The sequence below is a fragment of the Poecilia mexicana genome, unplaced genomic scaffold (genome assembly GCF_051168715.1).
Source record: "Poecilia mexicana isolate PSO_F unplaced genomic scaffold, ASM5116871v1 scaffold_16, whole genome shotgun sequence".
Lineage (NCBI taxonomy): Eukaryota > Metazoa > Chordata > Actinopteri > Cyprinodontiformes > Poeciliidae > Poecilia > Poecilia mexicana.
Genome location: NW_028263385.1, coordinates 4,287,141 through 4,303,976, shown reverse-complemented (window position 1 = coordinate 4,303,976; position 16,836 = coordinate 4,287,141). Strand labels below are relative to the sequence as shown.

Sequence of the window (16,836 nt, the reverse complement as noted above, 5' to 3'; positions counted from 1 at the left end):
CTCTACCAGAGCACGGTTAAAGAGGCAAAAAGGGAATATTTGGCAAATATCATTTCCTCAAACAGTCATAACCCACGTGTTTTATTTAACACCATTGACTCTGTGCTTAATATTTCTCAGAATGCCTGTTTGGAAGCTTCTCCTGATGTGTGTGATGATTTTATGCGTTTCTTTATTGAAAAGGTTGGTAGTACCAGGGCTCTTATCACTGCTCCTGACTCTGACCCTTCAATTTCAGTCCCTTGCTCGGCTGCTTTCAATCAGTTTGAGCCTGTGACTGTCTCACTGTTAGAGGACTTGGTTGGCCACATTAAACCATCAGGTTCCCCCCAGGATCCTGTGCCTCCACGATTTTTTAAAGATATTTTATCTAGCATAGGGCAGCCTGTTCTTGCAATTATAAATAGCAGTCTGTCCTTAGGTGTGGTCCCTGCTAGTTTTAAACATGCAGTAGTGCAACCACTGCTTAAAAAACCTGGCCTTGATCAAACTGTTCTGGCTAATTATCGGCCTATTTCGAAGCTGCCTTTTCTTTCTAAGGTTTTAGAGAAAATTGTGTACTGTCAGCTGACTCAGTTTTTAGATGACAATGGCATTCTGGAGGTTTTTCAGTCAGGTTTTAAAACTCTTCATAGTACAGAATCTGCTTTGATTAGAGTTTTTAATGACGTCCTTCTTGCATGTGATTCTGGTCACCATGTTGTTCTGATGTTACTTGACCTAACTGCTGCCTTTGATACAGTAGACCACAACGTTTTAATATCGCGATTACACCACATTGTTGGTATTGATGGTATTGTTCTTAAATGGTTCAGGTCTTACCTGGAGGAGAGAACATTTTCAGTGAATATTAGTGGCTCTAAATCATCTGTTGCTTCAATGTCTTATGGTGTCCCACAGGGCTCAATTCTTGGCCCACTGCTTTTCTCTCTTTATTTACTGCCTCTGGGTTCGATCCTTAGGAAACATGGGATTTCTTTTCATTGTTACGCTGATGATTGTCAGATTTATTTGCCCATAAAGCAGCAGGATGTACATTCAATCAAACATCTCCTGGCATGTCTAGGAGATATTAAAGCTTGGTTGGCCTTGAACTTTTTAAACTTTAATGAAAGCAAAACAGAGGTGATGGTGTTTGGACCCAGTGGCTCCTGTGAGTCCTCCTCTGTTGACCTGGGACCTTTGGAGGAATATTTTAAACCTGTTATTACAGATCTTGGTTTTAAGGTGGACAGTGATTTTAAATTGGACAGCCAAATTAGAGCCGTGGTTAAGACCAGCTTTTATCATTTAAGGCGATTGGCGTCTGTGAAATCTTTTCTTTCCAGGCAGCATTTTGAAACAGTGATCCACGCTTTTATTTCAACTCGATTGGACTACTGTAATGCACTTTATCTGGGAGTCAGTCAGTCGCTGCTCTCACGTCTGCAGCTAGTACAAAATGCAGCTGCACGACTTCTGACAGGAACTCGAAAGAGGGAGCATGTGACCCCTGTCCTGGCCTCACTTCACTGGCTGCCTGTATATTTTAGGATTCATTTTAAAATTCTTATGTTTGTTTTTAAATCATTGCATAATCTTGCCCCGGCTTACCTCTCTGAGCTTCTTCATCCCTACGTACCCCATCGGTCTCTCAGGTCAGCAAATCAGCTGCTCTTGGAGGTACCGAGAACAAAAAGGAAGCTCAGAGGGGACAGGGCTTTCTCTGTCATGGGCCCCAAATTATGGAATGACTTACCTTTGCAGGTCAGAGAGGCCCCTTCTCTGTCCACTTTTAAAGCCCGTCTTAAAACCCATTTATTTTACTTGGCTTTTAGCACCAGTGGGATCTAGTTTTAATTTGTATGTTTTTTGTTTTTAAACTGTTTTAATTACTTTTTTATTATGTTGTGTTTTTCAATTGTACAGCACTTTGTATCAACTGTGGTTGTTTTAAAGTGCTTTATAAATAAAGTTGGTATTGGTATTGGTATTGGTATTTTACACACTAACTATGAGGGAAAATCCTTAGTAATTCTTGGTTTTGTAAAACTTTGCCCTGGTTATCTAACTTGGAAAAAAAGAAGGAAAAGTGGTCCCAGAGAATCCTTATTGTTTTTTTCTTCTTCTGTACTCTCACATTAATTTTCTTTTCTTTCCAAACAATTGAGGCATTTAGTTGGTGATCGTATCAGAACCACTTTTACAGCTGTCTCAGTGGAGTGAGAGCTAATTAAGTTAAAGAGAATACAATCTGGTTTTCTTCAGCTGTGAAAGCCACCAGTGTCTGACTGGTATGTACAACTCACAAAACACTTCATTTCTCGGTTTAACCATTTAGTTGACACTGTCCTCATCCTCTTACCTTACGCTCACAGAGGACATGAGGTATGAGGGTTTCACTTCTAAGACTGAAAACATTACAAATTGAGGAACTGAACCAAGCTGGCTACATTTTACTAGAGTTTTGCTCCATGTTTTCAGTGTGCAGAAACCACATGAGAGCTGGAGGCTTTTATGATATATGAAAAACATAAAAAACAACAGTATTCGTGTTATCTTAAATTGTTCATATTTTTATTATGTGTTTGAGTTTTCAAAGTGCTTACAAGTTATTGTTATATGCAAAATCTTTTGCTATTTAGTTTTCATATTGTATGCATACATTTACTTAAATTAGGAAGATGGAAAATTAAAAATAATGCTTTTACAGCACAAATGCAGAATTATACCTCTGTGAAGCTGCTTTGGATTCAATGTACTTGAGTTTTCTGCTCAGAGGTCAGAAGGTTCTCAGTTTGGAGAAAGTCTATGAGTAATGACGGGACACTGCAGACTGTTTTGTCCTCTCTAAAACCCTTCGACATATCCTGTTATTCAGATAAATCACCATAATCCCACAGAGCCTAAAACATGCTGACATTCTTTAGGCTGCAGAGGTTATATTGTTCTCTCACCCTGCTTTGTGTGACAAGGTGAAGTGAGTGACTGCACACAAGCTCTAAAATGTAGTCATTTTACATAGGAAAATCCAAGCTCATCTTTAACAACACTGGTATGTTAGCCACTGCTTTCATTAATAAACTACAGATAAAGCCCCTTCCTAATCAACAAAAAGCCCAATGATGTAATGACAGCATTACTATATCTCAAGCTCTGCTGCACTGATAAAGATTTACTAACCTGGTAAGTTGATTCTTAAAACTGAAAGTGAAACTCACTATCTTACCTACTTTCAGATCAATTTGTCAAATTCTTATCTCATCACTTCTAACATTAAAATTACATTACAGGACAGTCAGTTTGATCTTAAATATAAAACACAAGAGACGGTAACATCTGATTAAATGTAGCGTACCATATCATGACACAGCAGAAGTTACAAATTCCACACCATTGATCCAATACACACACTATTCAGAACATTAGTACATTAACAATGACACACATATGCCAAAGACATGAGAGGCGGTGATATTTTAAAAAATTTACATAATGTTGTCATTTTTATTAATGCTTCCAAAATGATAGAGTAGTCTGAATGTCTTGCTTGGCTTAAAATATTTAAAATATGAAAAGTACGGTAACCTGACTCAAAATTTATACATTTATATCAAGTGTTTTATTTATCAGACTGTTAAATTATGAATTACACATTAAAATTAGTCTGTAAGCCTTTAAAGTACATTTTAATCTTATTTCTGTTTGTACAATATGTAAACCCAAGAGAGTTGCATAAATCATTTTTTATTAAGCTAGACTTTGTGTGAAATATATTGTCTAAAATATGCAAGCCAATGTCTGTTTCAACACATAAAAAGTACCTTCTATTTGTGCTACTTAAAAAAACAAAAACAACAATAAAACATTTATGTCAATATTATTTGATATAAATTAGGAGGTAATTTGTCCGTGCATTACAAACATGATCTTTGGGCTTTCAATAGAATTCAAAAAGATGCATGGAAGTGCAGCAGCTGCTGTTTATGATAGGTGAAATCAAACATGAGAAGTATATAATGGAGTAGGAAGCCTTTGCCTCATGAGACTCATAGCTGCAAACCAACACGAGTTTCTCGTTGAACATCATGCTCCAGTTTTCAGTAGAAACCTAATGTCTGCCATTGCACGTGTTTGCCCAGAGAAGGTAGTGGACAGTCCTGATAGCAGTGCTGAGGCCTTTTGTGAGAGAAAGGCTTCCAGACATCTGGATTGTTTGAGCAGCTCCATTAGCATCAGCCCTTGAGGTGTGCAGGCACATGATGTTGGTTACGCAACCTGTAAAAAGTCACCTCAGGCTCCTGTCTTTCACTCTCTGAGCACTCAGAGCCATTTCCTCTGATGGGCAAACCTGAACAGAAAGCGTGCCATGCTAATAAAAACAAGAGGCCCGCTTTTATTGAAAGCCTTTTGTATATTTGGAATATTTGGAGCTATTAAGATTCTGCGTGATTTTTTTTTTTTTTTTTGTTAGTTTGTCCTACTCCTCGGTATATCAAGTCTGTCATCTAATTATGTCAGTATAATTAGATGAAGACAGTGTCAAATGTTTTCACCATAAAACCCTAGGAAGCTGAGTTTTAATCAGAACAAATAAAAATACAAAAATCACAATCATTGCTTTAAATTTGCGATTTTTTTAGGTTTGAAAAACAAATAATAAGCAGCATATTTATGCTTAATTCAGAAGTAGGGCCATTCATATGAAGTGTTCTGTCCTGAAACACTTACAGGCAGCCATATTTACTAAAATACCTTCCATCTGCAATTAGTGCAGGAGATATTCACCTCTGGACTTTATAATATGAATTTAGAGTGTCTAATATGGGCAACCACCCAGAGCGGCATCTTGTCTCCCACTCTACACATGAAGTTGTTGCAGAACTGGAGAACTCCTTCAGTAACAGATTGCTGCATCCTTGGTGCACAACTAGTTTGGACAATTATTGACTATATATTTAATGTAAAGCACTTTGAAGTGCTTTTGCTGAAATGAGATACAAATAAACTTGATTGATTGATAAATGTAGAAATCATTTAGAATAGAAGCCTGAAAAATCTAGGAAATAATTCCAATTATTTTTGAGAACAGGAGTTTGAAAGAACTCGGTAGGAGGTGTAGTTGTTTCAGCTGGAGGAGGCACTGATCACCCCTCATACAGTCCGCTGCCTCGCTGAAGGGGGCGGTCCCGGTCTGAAGCGGAGCTCTCCGGTCTGCTCAGTTTGTTTCATTAGCTCGGTGCGGAGGGAGAGCGGAGCAGAAGTGAGACGCTGCTGCGCGATCTGACGGACAGAAACAAGCATGTTCCTCCAGGAATATCATTTATTTTAGGCTGATGATTCCCATCTGAAGCGGTGATTGCAGCTGGCGACCTGCGGAGACAGATGAGTCTGCGGTGTCTCTGGTGGTTCTAACGAGTCTTTGTTCGGCTGAGGCATCTCTCCTTCACCTCCAACATGGACCGTTCAGAGAAGGAGCACAGGTCAGACGACGAGGCTGACTATGAAGACGAGGAGGTGGACCCCAGAATACAGGTATCATCTTCCCTTCTTTTGCTTTTTGCTGGTTTTATTTCATAGACTAATTGTTTCCCAGCCATCTGTGTCCCCTGCAGCTGCCTGCAAAGTCCAACCTTACATCAGCCTCTAAGTCAGACAAATTATGAATTTCAGCTTGTTAAATGTTTGTAATCTTTCGGTTTTCATCTTCAGATGGTTGACCATTATACCAATAGGATGTAAATCACTGCTCAAAGATAGGGCAGCTGTTTTACAAGTAAAGCTAAATAAATGTAAGAATTAACAAGATTATTAAACCAACCAATCAAGTTTTGCAGAGAACAAGCAACAAGACAGTTCAAAGTGCTCTACATCATAAAAACACAAAATCACTTAAGAACACACAGTCAATTGTGTTCCAACACCATGATGCAAAACCCAATAATACAGCACAAAGGTCCTGGGTTTGAATCCAGATCTGGTGTTTGCTTGTTATGTATGCATGGTTTCTCTCTGGGTACTCCAGCTTCCTCCCGCAATGTCTGTGTTTCTTTGTCCTGTGTCTTTTGTCATGGATTGGTGACCTGTTCTGCATGTTCCCCAGACCTCCCCCAATAGAAACTAGAAATTAGCATCATCCATCTATCCAGGATCAGTCTGTTTGTCCATGGTTAAAGTCTGGCTCTTTGTCATAGGTTCATAGTGAACTTTGGTCCTTTTTGATTTAAAACAAAATTGACTGAAAAATCCTCAGAATTTGGGAGATACAAAATGTGTTGGGCTTACACAAACAGCTGCTGCTATCTGAGAGGGGGAATAAATGTAGACATCAAATATTATTCTTGATATTTTCATGTTTCATGTTTCTATTTTTGAGGGCTACAGCCAGTGACATCATCACCAATCAAGTGACTGGACTCGAAATCGGCAGCTGTAGATTCACTGATAGTAAAGTTTAAATATGATCAACTTGTACTTTTGGCACTGCTAAATAGATTAATCTTATTTCATAGTACATGTTGTTTATTATTGTGCTCTAAAGCTGCACAATATATTGAATTGCATTAGTCATACCAACATATATGTGTGAACATTAAATCTTAACGAGCCACCATTTCTGAATATAGATATTGAAATCGGCCAGTTTTCCCTGGATTGGCTCAGACTGATGATCTGCAGTTCAAACCTGAAAAAAATCCCCAAATTTTTCTTCTTGATTAAACTTATAGAAAAAATCTTAGGTGATGCTGCCTTTGTTTTCTGTTTGATTCAAAACTACCACTCATAAAAGAAGGTTTTGTGTGTTGTAGTTGAAAAGCAAATAAAGCCAGTCTGCAGTCAGATCTCAAAGAAAGCTTTGAATTGGTATTGGTGAGGAAAAGCCTGATTGCTGTCTCTGTAGTAAGCAATTACTGTTCTGCTTAGTCATGGTGGACGAGGACTTTAAAACTGAATATTCCTACAATACCTAACTTTGTTTATACGATTCTTTGTCAGTGCATTCAACAGATCTTTCTACCTTTAGTTACTCTTTGTAGTTCCATCGGCAACATATTTTCTTGTGTTTTATGATAGATGTTGCCATCTGTCTTTTTTTCTTTATTTCGTGGTATTTAAAGCAGAACTGTCTTATCTCTTCTAGGGGGAGCTGGAGAAACTAAATCAATCCACCGACGACATCAACAGATGTGAGACGGAGCTTGAGGTCAGTTCATTGACGTGCAGAGTTCCACAAGTGCTGCAGGTTGTGTGTGCGTCATGTTTGGACTGATAGGATGTGACTGCGGGGATCTCCACCTCTCATCAGCTAAGGCTTTGTTTCTGCAGCTCAAGGTTTAGCGGAACTGTCTCTTCCCCCTTTAGAGATGTTTTGTCCCCAAAAGTCCAACTGTTGGTCAATATGACAGAGTCTTTTTTTTTTTTAGGTTGAATCATAGCTTGACCTTTGCCCTGTCATCAGGGCAAGCCATAAAGTTAGTTTTATTTTGTGTCAGCAGGTGTAGAAAACTGTAACTTGTTGCGAAACTAGGGTATATTGTTGTGTGTTATGATAATACACTGGCTGCTGTGGAACTTAACAGAAGTGTTCAGTAAAGGCTGAATAGTAAGTTAAAGAAGAAAATAAACCAGTGCTGCAGACAGAGTGTAATTACTACATTTATGGATCAAAACCTTTGAAACCTGTCTGTGGCGTACATTTCCATCAGACATTTAAAATCCAAGTAAGCTAGTTAAAATTCATCCAGTCACAACTGGGGGACATCAATCCAAGAATATATTACAGACAGATATAAAAATAACCTTTATTAGTGTTTAGGGCACCACTGTAAATTAGTTTTTTCTCATGTGGGGTCATTTTGCTTTAATGAACAACGACAGCCACAGACGAGCTCAGAGGTGTGAATGTGATGATATTAGGGTGCAGAATGTGTTAAGGGTGACCTTTACTGTGTTGTCAGGGGATATCTCACATGTGTTGTTGCACTTTTGCTGTGAATTGTATTTTGACCAGTTTGCTGTATTCTTATCATTTTTAAATATTAAACTGGCAAATTCTAAGTTGTGCAAGTTTTGTAGGAAAAGTGTGATTGCTATTAAGATTGAACCAAAATATGCTATTGCACAGCAGACACAGAGTCTTTATAAAAATGTATTACTGATCTTTGAATACCATTAAAACTTCATACAATCTTGTGACTTTACTATGTTGTAGGTCAGTAACATTGTGCACAGTAAGCCAGTCCCCCAGTCGTGACTGGATGAATTTTAACTAGTAAGTTATAAGTTAGATCAGTATATGACTGAATTTGTGTCTTAGAGTGACATACTGCAAACATTAAAGAATAAGAAGTTCCCCGGAGAACCTTCGAAAAATGTCTAAAAATAATTTGCATTTCTTTTATGGCACTTCTTCTGCTGCTGGCTCACTGGTGCAGTGTTGTATTTCTGTCATATCAGCATCTTGTTAACCTGGAGAAGATTTACAGCTATGGGATTGCAAACATAAATGGTTGCAGCTTTTCGCTGATGATGCCGTTTTCTTACGCAATTCAAGTGCAACAGGCAAGCAGCACCAGGTTCAAACTCTATAAATGACAAAGGTGCTGTTAGTTTTGTGAATTAAGGTTGTAATTTCTCCCCAAATGTAAATAACATTTCTTGGAAAATTATATCCTTTTTTTTCCTAAGACATGATGTAAATATAATAATATTTTAATGGTTTTCTTCCAAGCATTTTTTCACCATAACACAAATATAAGTGAACAGGAAGTAATGGAATGAATACATATAAATTTTTTTATAAGTCTGGGTAAGGGTAAGTATGTCAGACACATTTTGCAATAGCATTTTGACCCAGATGGTGAAAATGCTCATCCTTACCACGTAAGAGGACAAAGTCTACTTTGTGAGTGACAAAAAATATTAAACTTTTTCACAAAATTCTATTTTTTTTAGCTGAATGGTGGAGAAACTGTTTCTGTTAGTTGTTTTCCCTTTCACAGTTCCTGAGAACTCCTGCAGAGGGTTGGGATCATGGACACTTTGACATATCATGACATTTTAAATAAAAATTTGGTGGAATCTGGCAGAAAACTGAAAATGGGTTGTCACTGAGTCTTTCAACAACATGATGACCCACAGCTAAAATCATCACAGAAACAGTTCACTTGACCAAAAATCGGCCTCCTTTCACGGCCATCTCAGTTCCGGGACCTAAAACATAGAATACATTTGGAGCGAGTTTCAGAGAAGATTAAATAATAAAGGACTCAGGACATTGACAAGTAGTATCAACAAACATGTCTGCCTCTATGTCTTGATATTCAGTAAACTCAAGAAAAAATGTTGTTTGCTGATGTGATTGCCAATTGATTGGAGTATCACTACAAGTGAACAATTAAAAGAATTCAGATTGAATGTTTAGATGGGCACATCTATCAAATCAGTCATTTTAAAACACCTTGAAATTTTTTTCTAAAATGGTACATTGCTTCAAATCCACCTTACAGTGCCATGTTTTTATGACTGTAGTCCAGCACTTTTGGCATTGATTGCTCAAAGGATGAAGTGCTCTTACAAAAACTTTTAATGAAGTTGTAACATTTCACTTTTGACACAGATATTGTTGAAATTGTGTTCCTTATTTCGACATATGACCAAGGTTAACAAAGGTCACAATTCCTTATGGGTTTTACTGTTAGGTCAGCACTTTATGCTTTCTTAGTCACTGGTTCTCTAGAAATCCAGTCAAGTAGATTACAAAACCAAAACCGAAGTCCCGTAAATAGTTTTCCCAATAGTACAGATTTCAGACTAGTTGTAGTTCTGAACTTTTTATTTCATTAAGATGGCAAATAGTTCTTCCAAAATGACTTTTGTCTTTATTTCTTTTGTTTTCCAGTTGCTTGTTAACACAGTTGCATGTAGGCATCTAAATGTGGTCAAGCATCAGAATAGAAGGAGGATTTAGATGCATCATGGTGTTGGAACCAGATGGACTTTGTTTATAATCTTTATTTAACCAGCAAAAGAAACTCATTCAGATTAAAACATTCTATAAGTGTCCTGGGCTATACAGCAGCAAAACAAGACAATTTCAACCTTTAAATGTTTTACATACAACTGGTCTGAGTTTTTCACACAGCGGTGATCAACTGGGATTTTCTTTAACAATCAACTCTTGGTTTTACAGACAATGAAGTGAAAAAACTGAAAATAAAGTGAAATACAGTGAGCAGCTTTTGTCTGGGCCAAAATGTCTTTATGATGTAAGAGAAAGGGAGGTGAATTTGAGATGAGTGTTCCAGATTTTTGTCTTCAGAGTATTGCAGTAGATGTCTGAAAAATGATTGAACAGGGATACACTGAAAAGTTAAACATGAGGCTTGCTGATCATCCAAGGAACCATAACGCTGATGAAAACTATTGCCCTTTTGTTGTTTGTTTGCTATGTTGCTCATATGTTTATTTCAGTGGGACAAGCTTAATGACATTTAAAAGATTAATAGATCATTTTGAACAAACAAAGTACTTTGACGTAGAATGCATTTCTTTCTTGTTTAAGTAGGCTGAGTCAGAAATTGATTTATTTTTAGTAGCTGCTCACAACGAATTAGCATTGCTCTGATGTTTCTGCTTTTTATTGGAACAGAGTTGTTTTCATGAAAACTGTGTCAGCTTGGCACATGGTGTGATCATTTAGCCCAAAGTAAATACAAATTCTGTCTGGAAACAAATGTTTCCATTTCATTATTTGGACTCAGTTTTTCACAGCTTCATTTTTAAATTGGTGGTTTTGGGTGGTGCTTTGGTTTTTACTTGACGTGATTCATAGAAAAGGCGGAAATAAGGTCAGGTTTCATTTCCTCCTCCAATAAATTTACAATCTGAACAGAAAGGGAATTAGAGGTCAGTGGTGACATCCACATCAGGAGCCATATCTACAAAAAAACATTGATTGTAGCAGAATGGCACAGAATAATGTTTAAGGACATTGATCCACCTGGTCAGAGGTCATGAGAAGACCTTCTGACTCATTGATGGGGATTTATTGTGTTGTGCAGTCATTTACAAGAAATACTTTTTTTATTAGCTATGGCAAACCTGTCTGACCCCAAAAATCTTATCAACTAAAAGCACTAAATGTTGTATTTCTTTGTTTTTCTCAGGATGCGAGGCAGAAGTTCCGTTCGGTGCTGGTGGAGGCCACGGTGAAGCTGGATGAACTGGTGAAGAAGATCGGGAAACCAGTGGAGGAATCAAAGCCTTACTGGGAGGCCCGCAGATTGGCCAGACAGGTCAGTCATTTCCAAATGGCAGTGAACACACCTACATTTCAAAAGATGTTTAATCTACATTTTGTACGTCCTACACTCTTTCTTCTGTATTTTTTATGACTATGACTTGATATGCTTTATAATTAAATGATAAACATGTTGTAGCTGAAATGTCTTAAACGGTTATTAGTGACCAAATTTAATTATCTTCTCAGGCATTTTCTGGTTCTCTTGAAGTTTTTCCTTCCAATTATACTCTTCTTTTGTGCTTGCAAATCTGAAAATTAGCATAAAAACATTTTGCATGTGCATAGCCTGCGATACTGTATTGTAGGATATGCACTGCATTTCATTATGTTAAATTCTTCCCTCAGCCTTGACCTACTGCCTCCACTTGCTCTGTCTGCAGCTAATGCTGGGCAACTTAATGCTGCCATTGATAATGATCCAATTTGTCTGTTTACCTTATGAGCTTATCAGATTTATTTGACTTATTTGCATTCAAAGGTTTTCTAGCGCTTAACAAAAGTGACATACTACTACTACTACTACTAATAATAGTAATAATAATAAGTTGTCTAGAAAATGTTTTGTGTTTGTCAAAAGCATCAGTACAGCAGAGGAACTGAAACATTTCAGTTAAACCTTCACAATAAGAGCCTGTACCTCGAATGTCATATTTTAAAGCTCATTTAAAATACAACATTCTCTCCGTTTGTAAGGAAAACTCTTACAAAGTGTGGAGTAGATTGTGTGTTCATGTTATAGATGAGTTAAATACTAACTAACTCTAGCAGCTGCATTATTGTTGTAGAAGCAGGTAATTCAGTGATGATGCAAATGTTTCATTTTGTCATATAATTCAATGTTTTTTCACCAAATGTCAAGTGTCATACATCATGTATACATATTCATTTAGTAAAAGTAATGGAACATATTTAGGTATATAATGTGATGGTGTTATAAAACAGTTTTCAGAAAAATACAAAAGAAATAAAACTGAATTAGGAGGAAAGAAATGGTCAGGGTCTACATGTTTTTCAACTAGACTGGTTGTACCTTTTTAAAGGCCCTTTGGAAATTTTTCCAAGTTACCGGTAAGCGTTACATGTATAAAAAAAAAAAAAAAAAAATCAAATGATGATGGTGCAAAGAGGGATTTCAGATAAGACAATTATGGACAAGGCTTCATGAAAATGAAAAATGCTTCATGTTGCAGCATTTAGCTACATTTTCCTTCAGATAATTCTTTGGGGAGTGCTTCCTTTAGTTGAGTTGAAGAGTTCACACCCTGTTTCCCAATTTCCTGTCAAACACTCCACCCGAAGGCCAGTCTTGGCTCATTCATCTCTCCTCTAGCCTCTGTCCTTCAGCTGTTTCTTGCTGAACTGAAAACTCATCCTTCATTGTAATGGGTTAAAATGATACTCCACTCATGCTGTGATGGGGCTGAACTGATCATTTTAAACAAAGTCTTACTTCCCTTTTCAGTGTGTACAGATAAAAGGGAAGAAACCTCCTGCATTTCTCGATAAGACGCCATGCAGCTGCAGCCGCTCATCCAGCTTTTAAAGGTGTTGGTGTGCAGCTTAGTTCTCCTCTCCAATAACATTTTCTTTTGATCTTTTATCAGGAGTATCCATGGTCTCACATGGAGCTGCATAAGCACTCTGATTATGAAGGGTCATTTTCAGCTGTGTGCTGAAATGCAGGCAGTGATGAAAGAGTCTCTGTGAAGTGATGAGGCAAATGAACTTCCCTCTTTTTTTGCCTTCACACCTCTTTTTAACCCGTGAAAACAAAGTTCTCTGACTTCATGGTTGCCATTGTTAGGATTAAAATTCACACTTCAGTGTTAAAATTGCCATTTTTTCAAGTTTCTGCACAGCAACAATATTATTTGAGGAGTACTACTATTTCTAAATACTTATTATTCAGGAATTTGCCTCATTTGCTTCCCAAATGCTTCCAAAATAGATGTTTTAAACGTACAAATTAGCTTAACATTTTTAGATAACTGAAAGAATGTGTTGGAAAGGTTTAGTTCTGATTCATCCCAGTTTTCCTGCAGGACACACGTGTGATTTCATTTTTTCCCTCTTACCTGTTGGGTCACCTGCTGCCCCAGTTTTATGTAGGTCTTCTCTCCATATTTATTTTCACTCTTCAGACGTTTATATGGAGCAGCAACTTCCGAAGGAGGGGAATTTCTGCATAAACGAAGCTCAGAACGGAGTTGAGTCGAATGAGAACCAAACAGTGAGAGGTTCCAGCCTGAATAAGCTGCCGAAATCTGTTTCTTTTGTATTTTGTTTTTCTTTCTGACTACTATTGGCTTAATTGTCATGGTTGGCAAAAATTAAACTAAGCACTTTTGTGTTTCTATGCAAACATGCTCGAGGGGTTGAAACTTCTTCAAAAACACTTGAAACACTCCTCCATTTTCACTTTTGTGTACATAACCTTTTAAACCCAGAAGTATATCAGTCCACTGTCTTCTGAATATTAAACATCCCATAATATTAATTCTATCCTCTAATATTAAGCTGTATGCTTGCATAAAATGGCATGAAATATAATTTGTTCCTTTAATCCGGCTTTGTTCTTGTGCATCTTTTCATCCAAGCGTCCCTGTAGTGACTTCTATTGCATTTGTCTTCTTCTGTCTAATAGCCGCCATCTGAAGAGCACTTTTTATCTTTTTATCAGATCTCTACTCTGCACTCGACCATGGTTTGCTTTATAACCATATAAAGCAAAGTTCCTATTTGCAGTGAGCCATCAAAGGAAACTGTGACTAATAGCTCTAGCAGCTGCAGTATTGTTGTAGAAGCAGGTAATTCAGTGATGATGCAAACGTTTCATTTTGTCATATAATTCATTGTTTTGTCACCAAGTGTCAAATTTCTTTCATAAAACTACTTCCTGGAAATGGGTCAGGTCACAGTTGGGCAAAACTAGACCCAGTTCTGTTGTTGTTCTGTACTTTAATGATAGCAGAACTATAAATAGAATGAGCCACACAGACTCTGCTTTGCTTTAGCCCTTTATCTTTCACACTTTACTCATTTCACAGCTGAGCCAAATCTGATGTTTTCGGTTCTATTTATCAGCTTTGTTTCTAGACTCAGAGGTTCAGTGAGAGCAGCTGCTGTTTTATGAACATTTTGTTGTGCTGTTGATCACAAATTGGGTTGGAACCAAAGGTTTGACTAACCTGATTTGTTTAAATTGTGCTAATTTTATATCTCTCTTAACCTGTTTCTCCTTTTTTTCTATCACCTGTTCTTCCTGGTTTTTTGAGGATTTAAGATATTTCCTTCCTGTATTGCTGGTCATTAACATTCATTTCCTTTTTTTCCTTTTACACTTGTTTGTTTTCTCCTTTCTCCCTGTGTTGTCTCGGTTCCTCTTTAATGTAATTTCAACTTTGCCCCATCTCCATCTTTGGCTAATGCTCACATACTTGGTGTTATAATGTTTCCCCCACTTTAGTTATTAAGAAGCTAAATAACTGCATCTACAGATGCATGACAGTCTCCACCCCCGTAGTGGCGGTGGTGGTGCCAGCCGACCTTGAATCTAGATAACAGATAAAAACGGCGTGAGAGGTTTGAATATTATCAGATTTCTGGGCCATGTGACAGTTGCATCTTGTACAAATCATTATGCAGAAAAACGTTTTCCTTTTGAATACCCCCAGAGCTTTTATATGTTTAATCCAAAGCAAAGAAGCTTCTTTGTTCATTTAGACAATTAAATGCACTTGTTTGCTTAACAGGGTGAATATGAAAAAGAACTTGTCACTGAGTGTGTTTTGCTCTTTCAGTTAAGTTAAAGTTTATTTATAGCAAGTTTTCACAGACTTTAAAAGGACCCAATAGAACAGGCAGCACTGTACAATACAGTTGCTGATCAATCAATAATCGAAATGTATTCAAAACTGTTTGTATGATGTGTGATTTTTTTTTTTTCTTTTTTTTTTTTGGTTACTTGTTTTTTGTTACTGTGGCATTTTCAGCAGGGGTGCACCGATTGCAGTTTTCTGGCCGATTGCTGATTACCGATCTTTTAAAAAGCCTAACTTAATGATTCTGATTTTGGCCAATACCAGTTTTTTTGTCTGAAACGTTGCTTAACATATCAAGAAAGTTGCTGAACTGGCAACAGTGGGGTGACTATTGTTTATCAGTCAAATGTCTCACAGGAGAAAAGAAAAGCACAGCGTTAACCACTGAAGGGGGTTGGCCATGTGGTGTTTGTCAGTAATGTGACAGCAATGCAGCAGGGCATTATGGGTGTTTCACTGAAATAGTGAAGTAATATAAGTGGTGTGGTTGTGTTTACACTGTGTAGGAAGTAATATGCATCAATAAATACTGTCATAACAGCAGTATTTATATTGGCTATCAAATTTTCATTTCTGTGCAGACCGAGTTTTGGTTACAGCTGTGATGAATCCATAAGCACCTTTCCTTGTGATGTAGCAGTAGGTTGTGTTAATGACATCAAATGGCTGGAGTGCTGACATTAATAAAAGTTTATGTAGCTAATTTCTTTCTTTGCATATTGATAATTAAAAATTCATAATATAACAGAAGGAAAATCGGATACAAATAAAATTTTTATTGATGTACTAATGAGGCTCTAAAATGACCTGAAGAAAACCAAGCAAATTCTTGTACAGAACCCATTAGAGGCAAAACACTGGAACTTCTTTGTTAGGAAAACCCCTGATTTTTATTTATTTTTTTCTTAGTTTGAGAAAGACCATAAACGGTCACAGTAACTGTTTATAGTCAGAAATTTGGCTGCCATGCAGCTCTCTACTCTCTATCAAGGACAACTTTTCTTGTTTTTTGACAATTTGGACTGAGCTAATACATTTTCCATAAATCAATTTCATGACCTTTTCAGAGAACTGCACTGTCCCTTCATATTAAGAAAACTGCTTTTGAGCTCAATCTCTTCCACTTGATTATGTAGATGAAGGTTACTGAGATTGTCCAAAGGGGAGGAGTGTGTGTGCACTTATAGGTAACTTGATTAATCATCATGAAACTGGGTCAGGGTGGCAGAACTTAGGTTTGCTGAGTTGGTGTGTGTGTTGCTGAGTCTGCTCAATCTCAGTTTAAACATTCAGTAGAGTTGGACTTTTTTTAATGTACTGAAATATGTATGGGACTTGGTATTCCAGTTCAGTTCTTACAAGTAACTTTAGGACGGACATTAGCCAAACATAAACTTCTTGCTGCAAATTCTAAGATGCAAAGTTCCAAATTTAAGCTTCTGAACATCCAGGAAAATGTAAATTATGTAGCTTTCTCTCTGGTTTTATTCTCTCTATATTGTGTCACATTTTAAAGTCAAACCTCCTTGTCTTGCTGTTTATCTTCCTGCTTTAAAATTGAACAGAGATACAGTGAATCTGCTGATATTCTGTATTTTAGAGGATCCGATTTTCTGGCAGAGAATGACTCAACCACGCTTCATGAATCTTACCAATTGAAATCAGCCACCCACTCAGTCGTGCTGCCTCACACTGTGAGTCTGCAGGTTTTGTTGATATCTTGTCAGAGAA

The 16,836-nt window shown here is 37.2% G+C and overlaps 1 protein-coding gene across 1 annotated transcript in view; it reads left to right on the top strand.

Annotated features, from left to right (window-relative positions):
- The first annotated feature begins 5,171 nt into the window (after positions 1-5,171).
- Positions 5,172-16,836, top strand: part of sh3bp5b (SH3-domain binding protein 5b (BTK-associated)) — a 29,106-nt gene continuing 17,441 nt past the window's right edge. Inside the window, exons 1-3 of the mRNA XM_015001175.2 lie at positions 5,172-5,514; positions 7,121-7,183; positions 11,148-11,276. Of these exons, the coding sequence (XP_014856661.1) occupies positions 5,437-5,514; positions 7,121-7,183; positions 11,148-11,276 (270 nt within the window). The 5' untranslated portion in view covers positions 5,172-5,436. The remainder of the gene's footprint in view (positions 5,515-7,120; positions 7,184-11,147; positions 11,277-16,836) is intronic.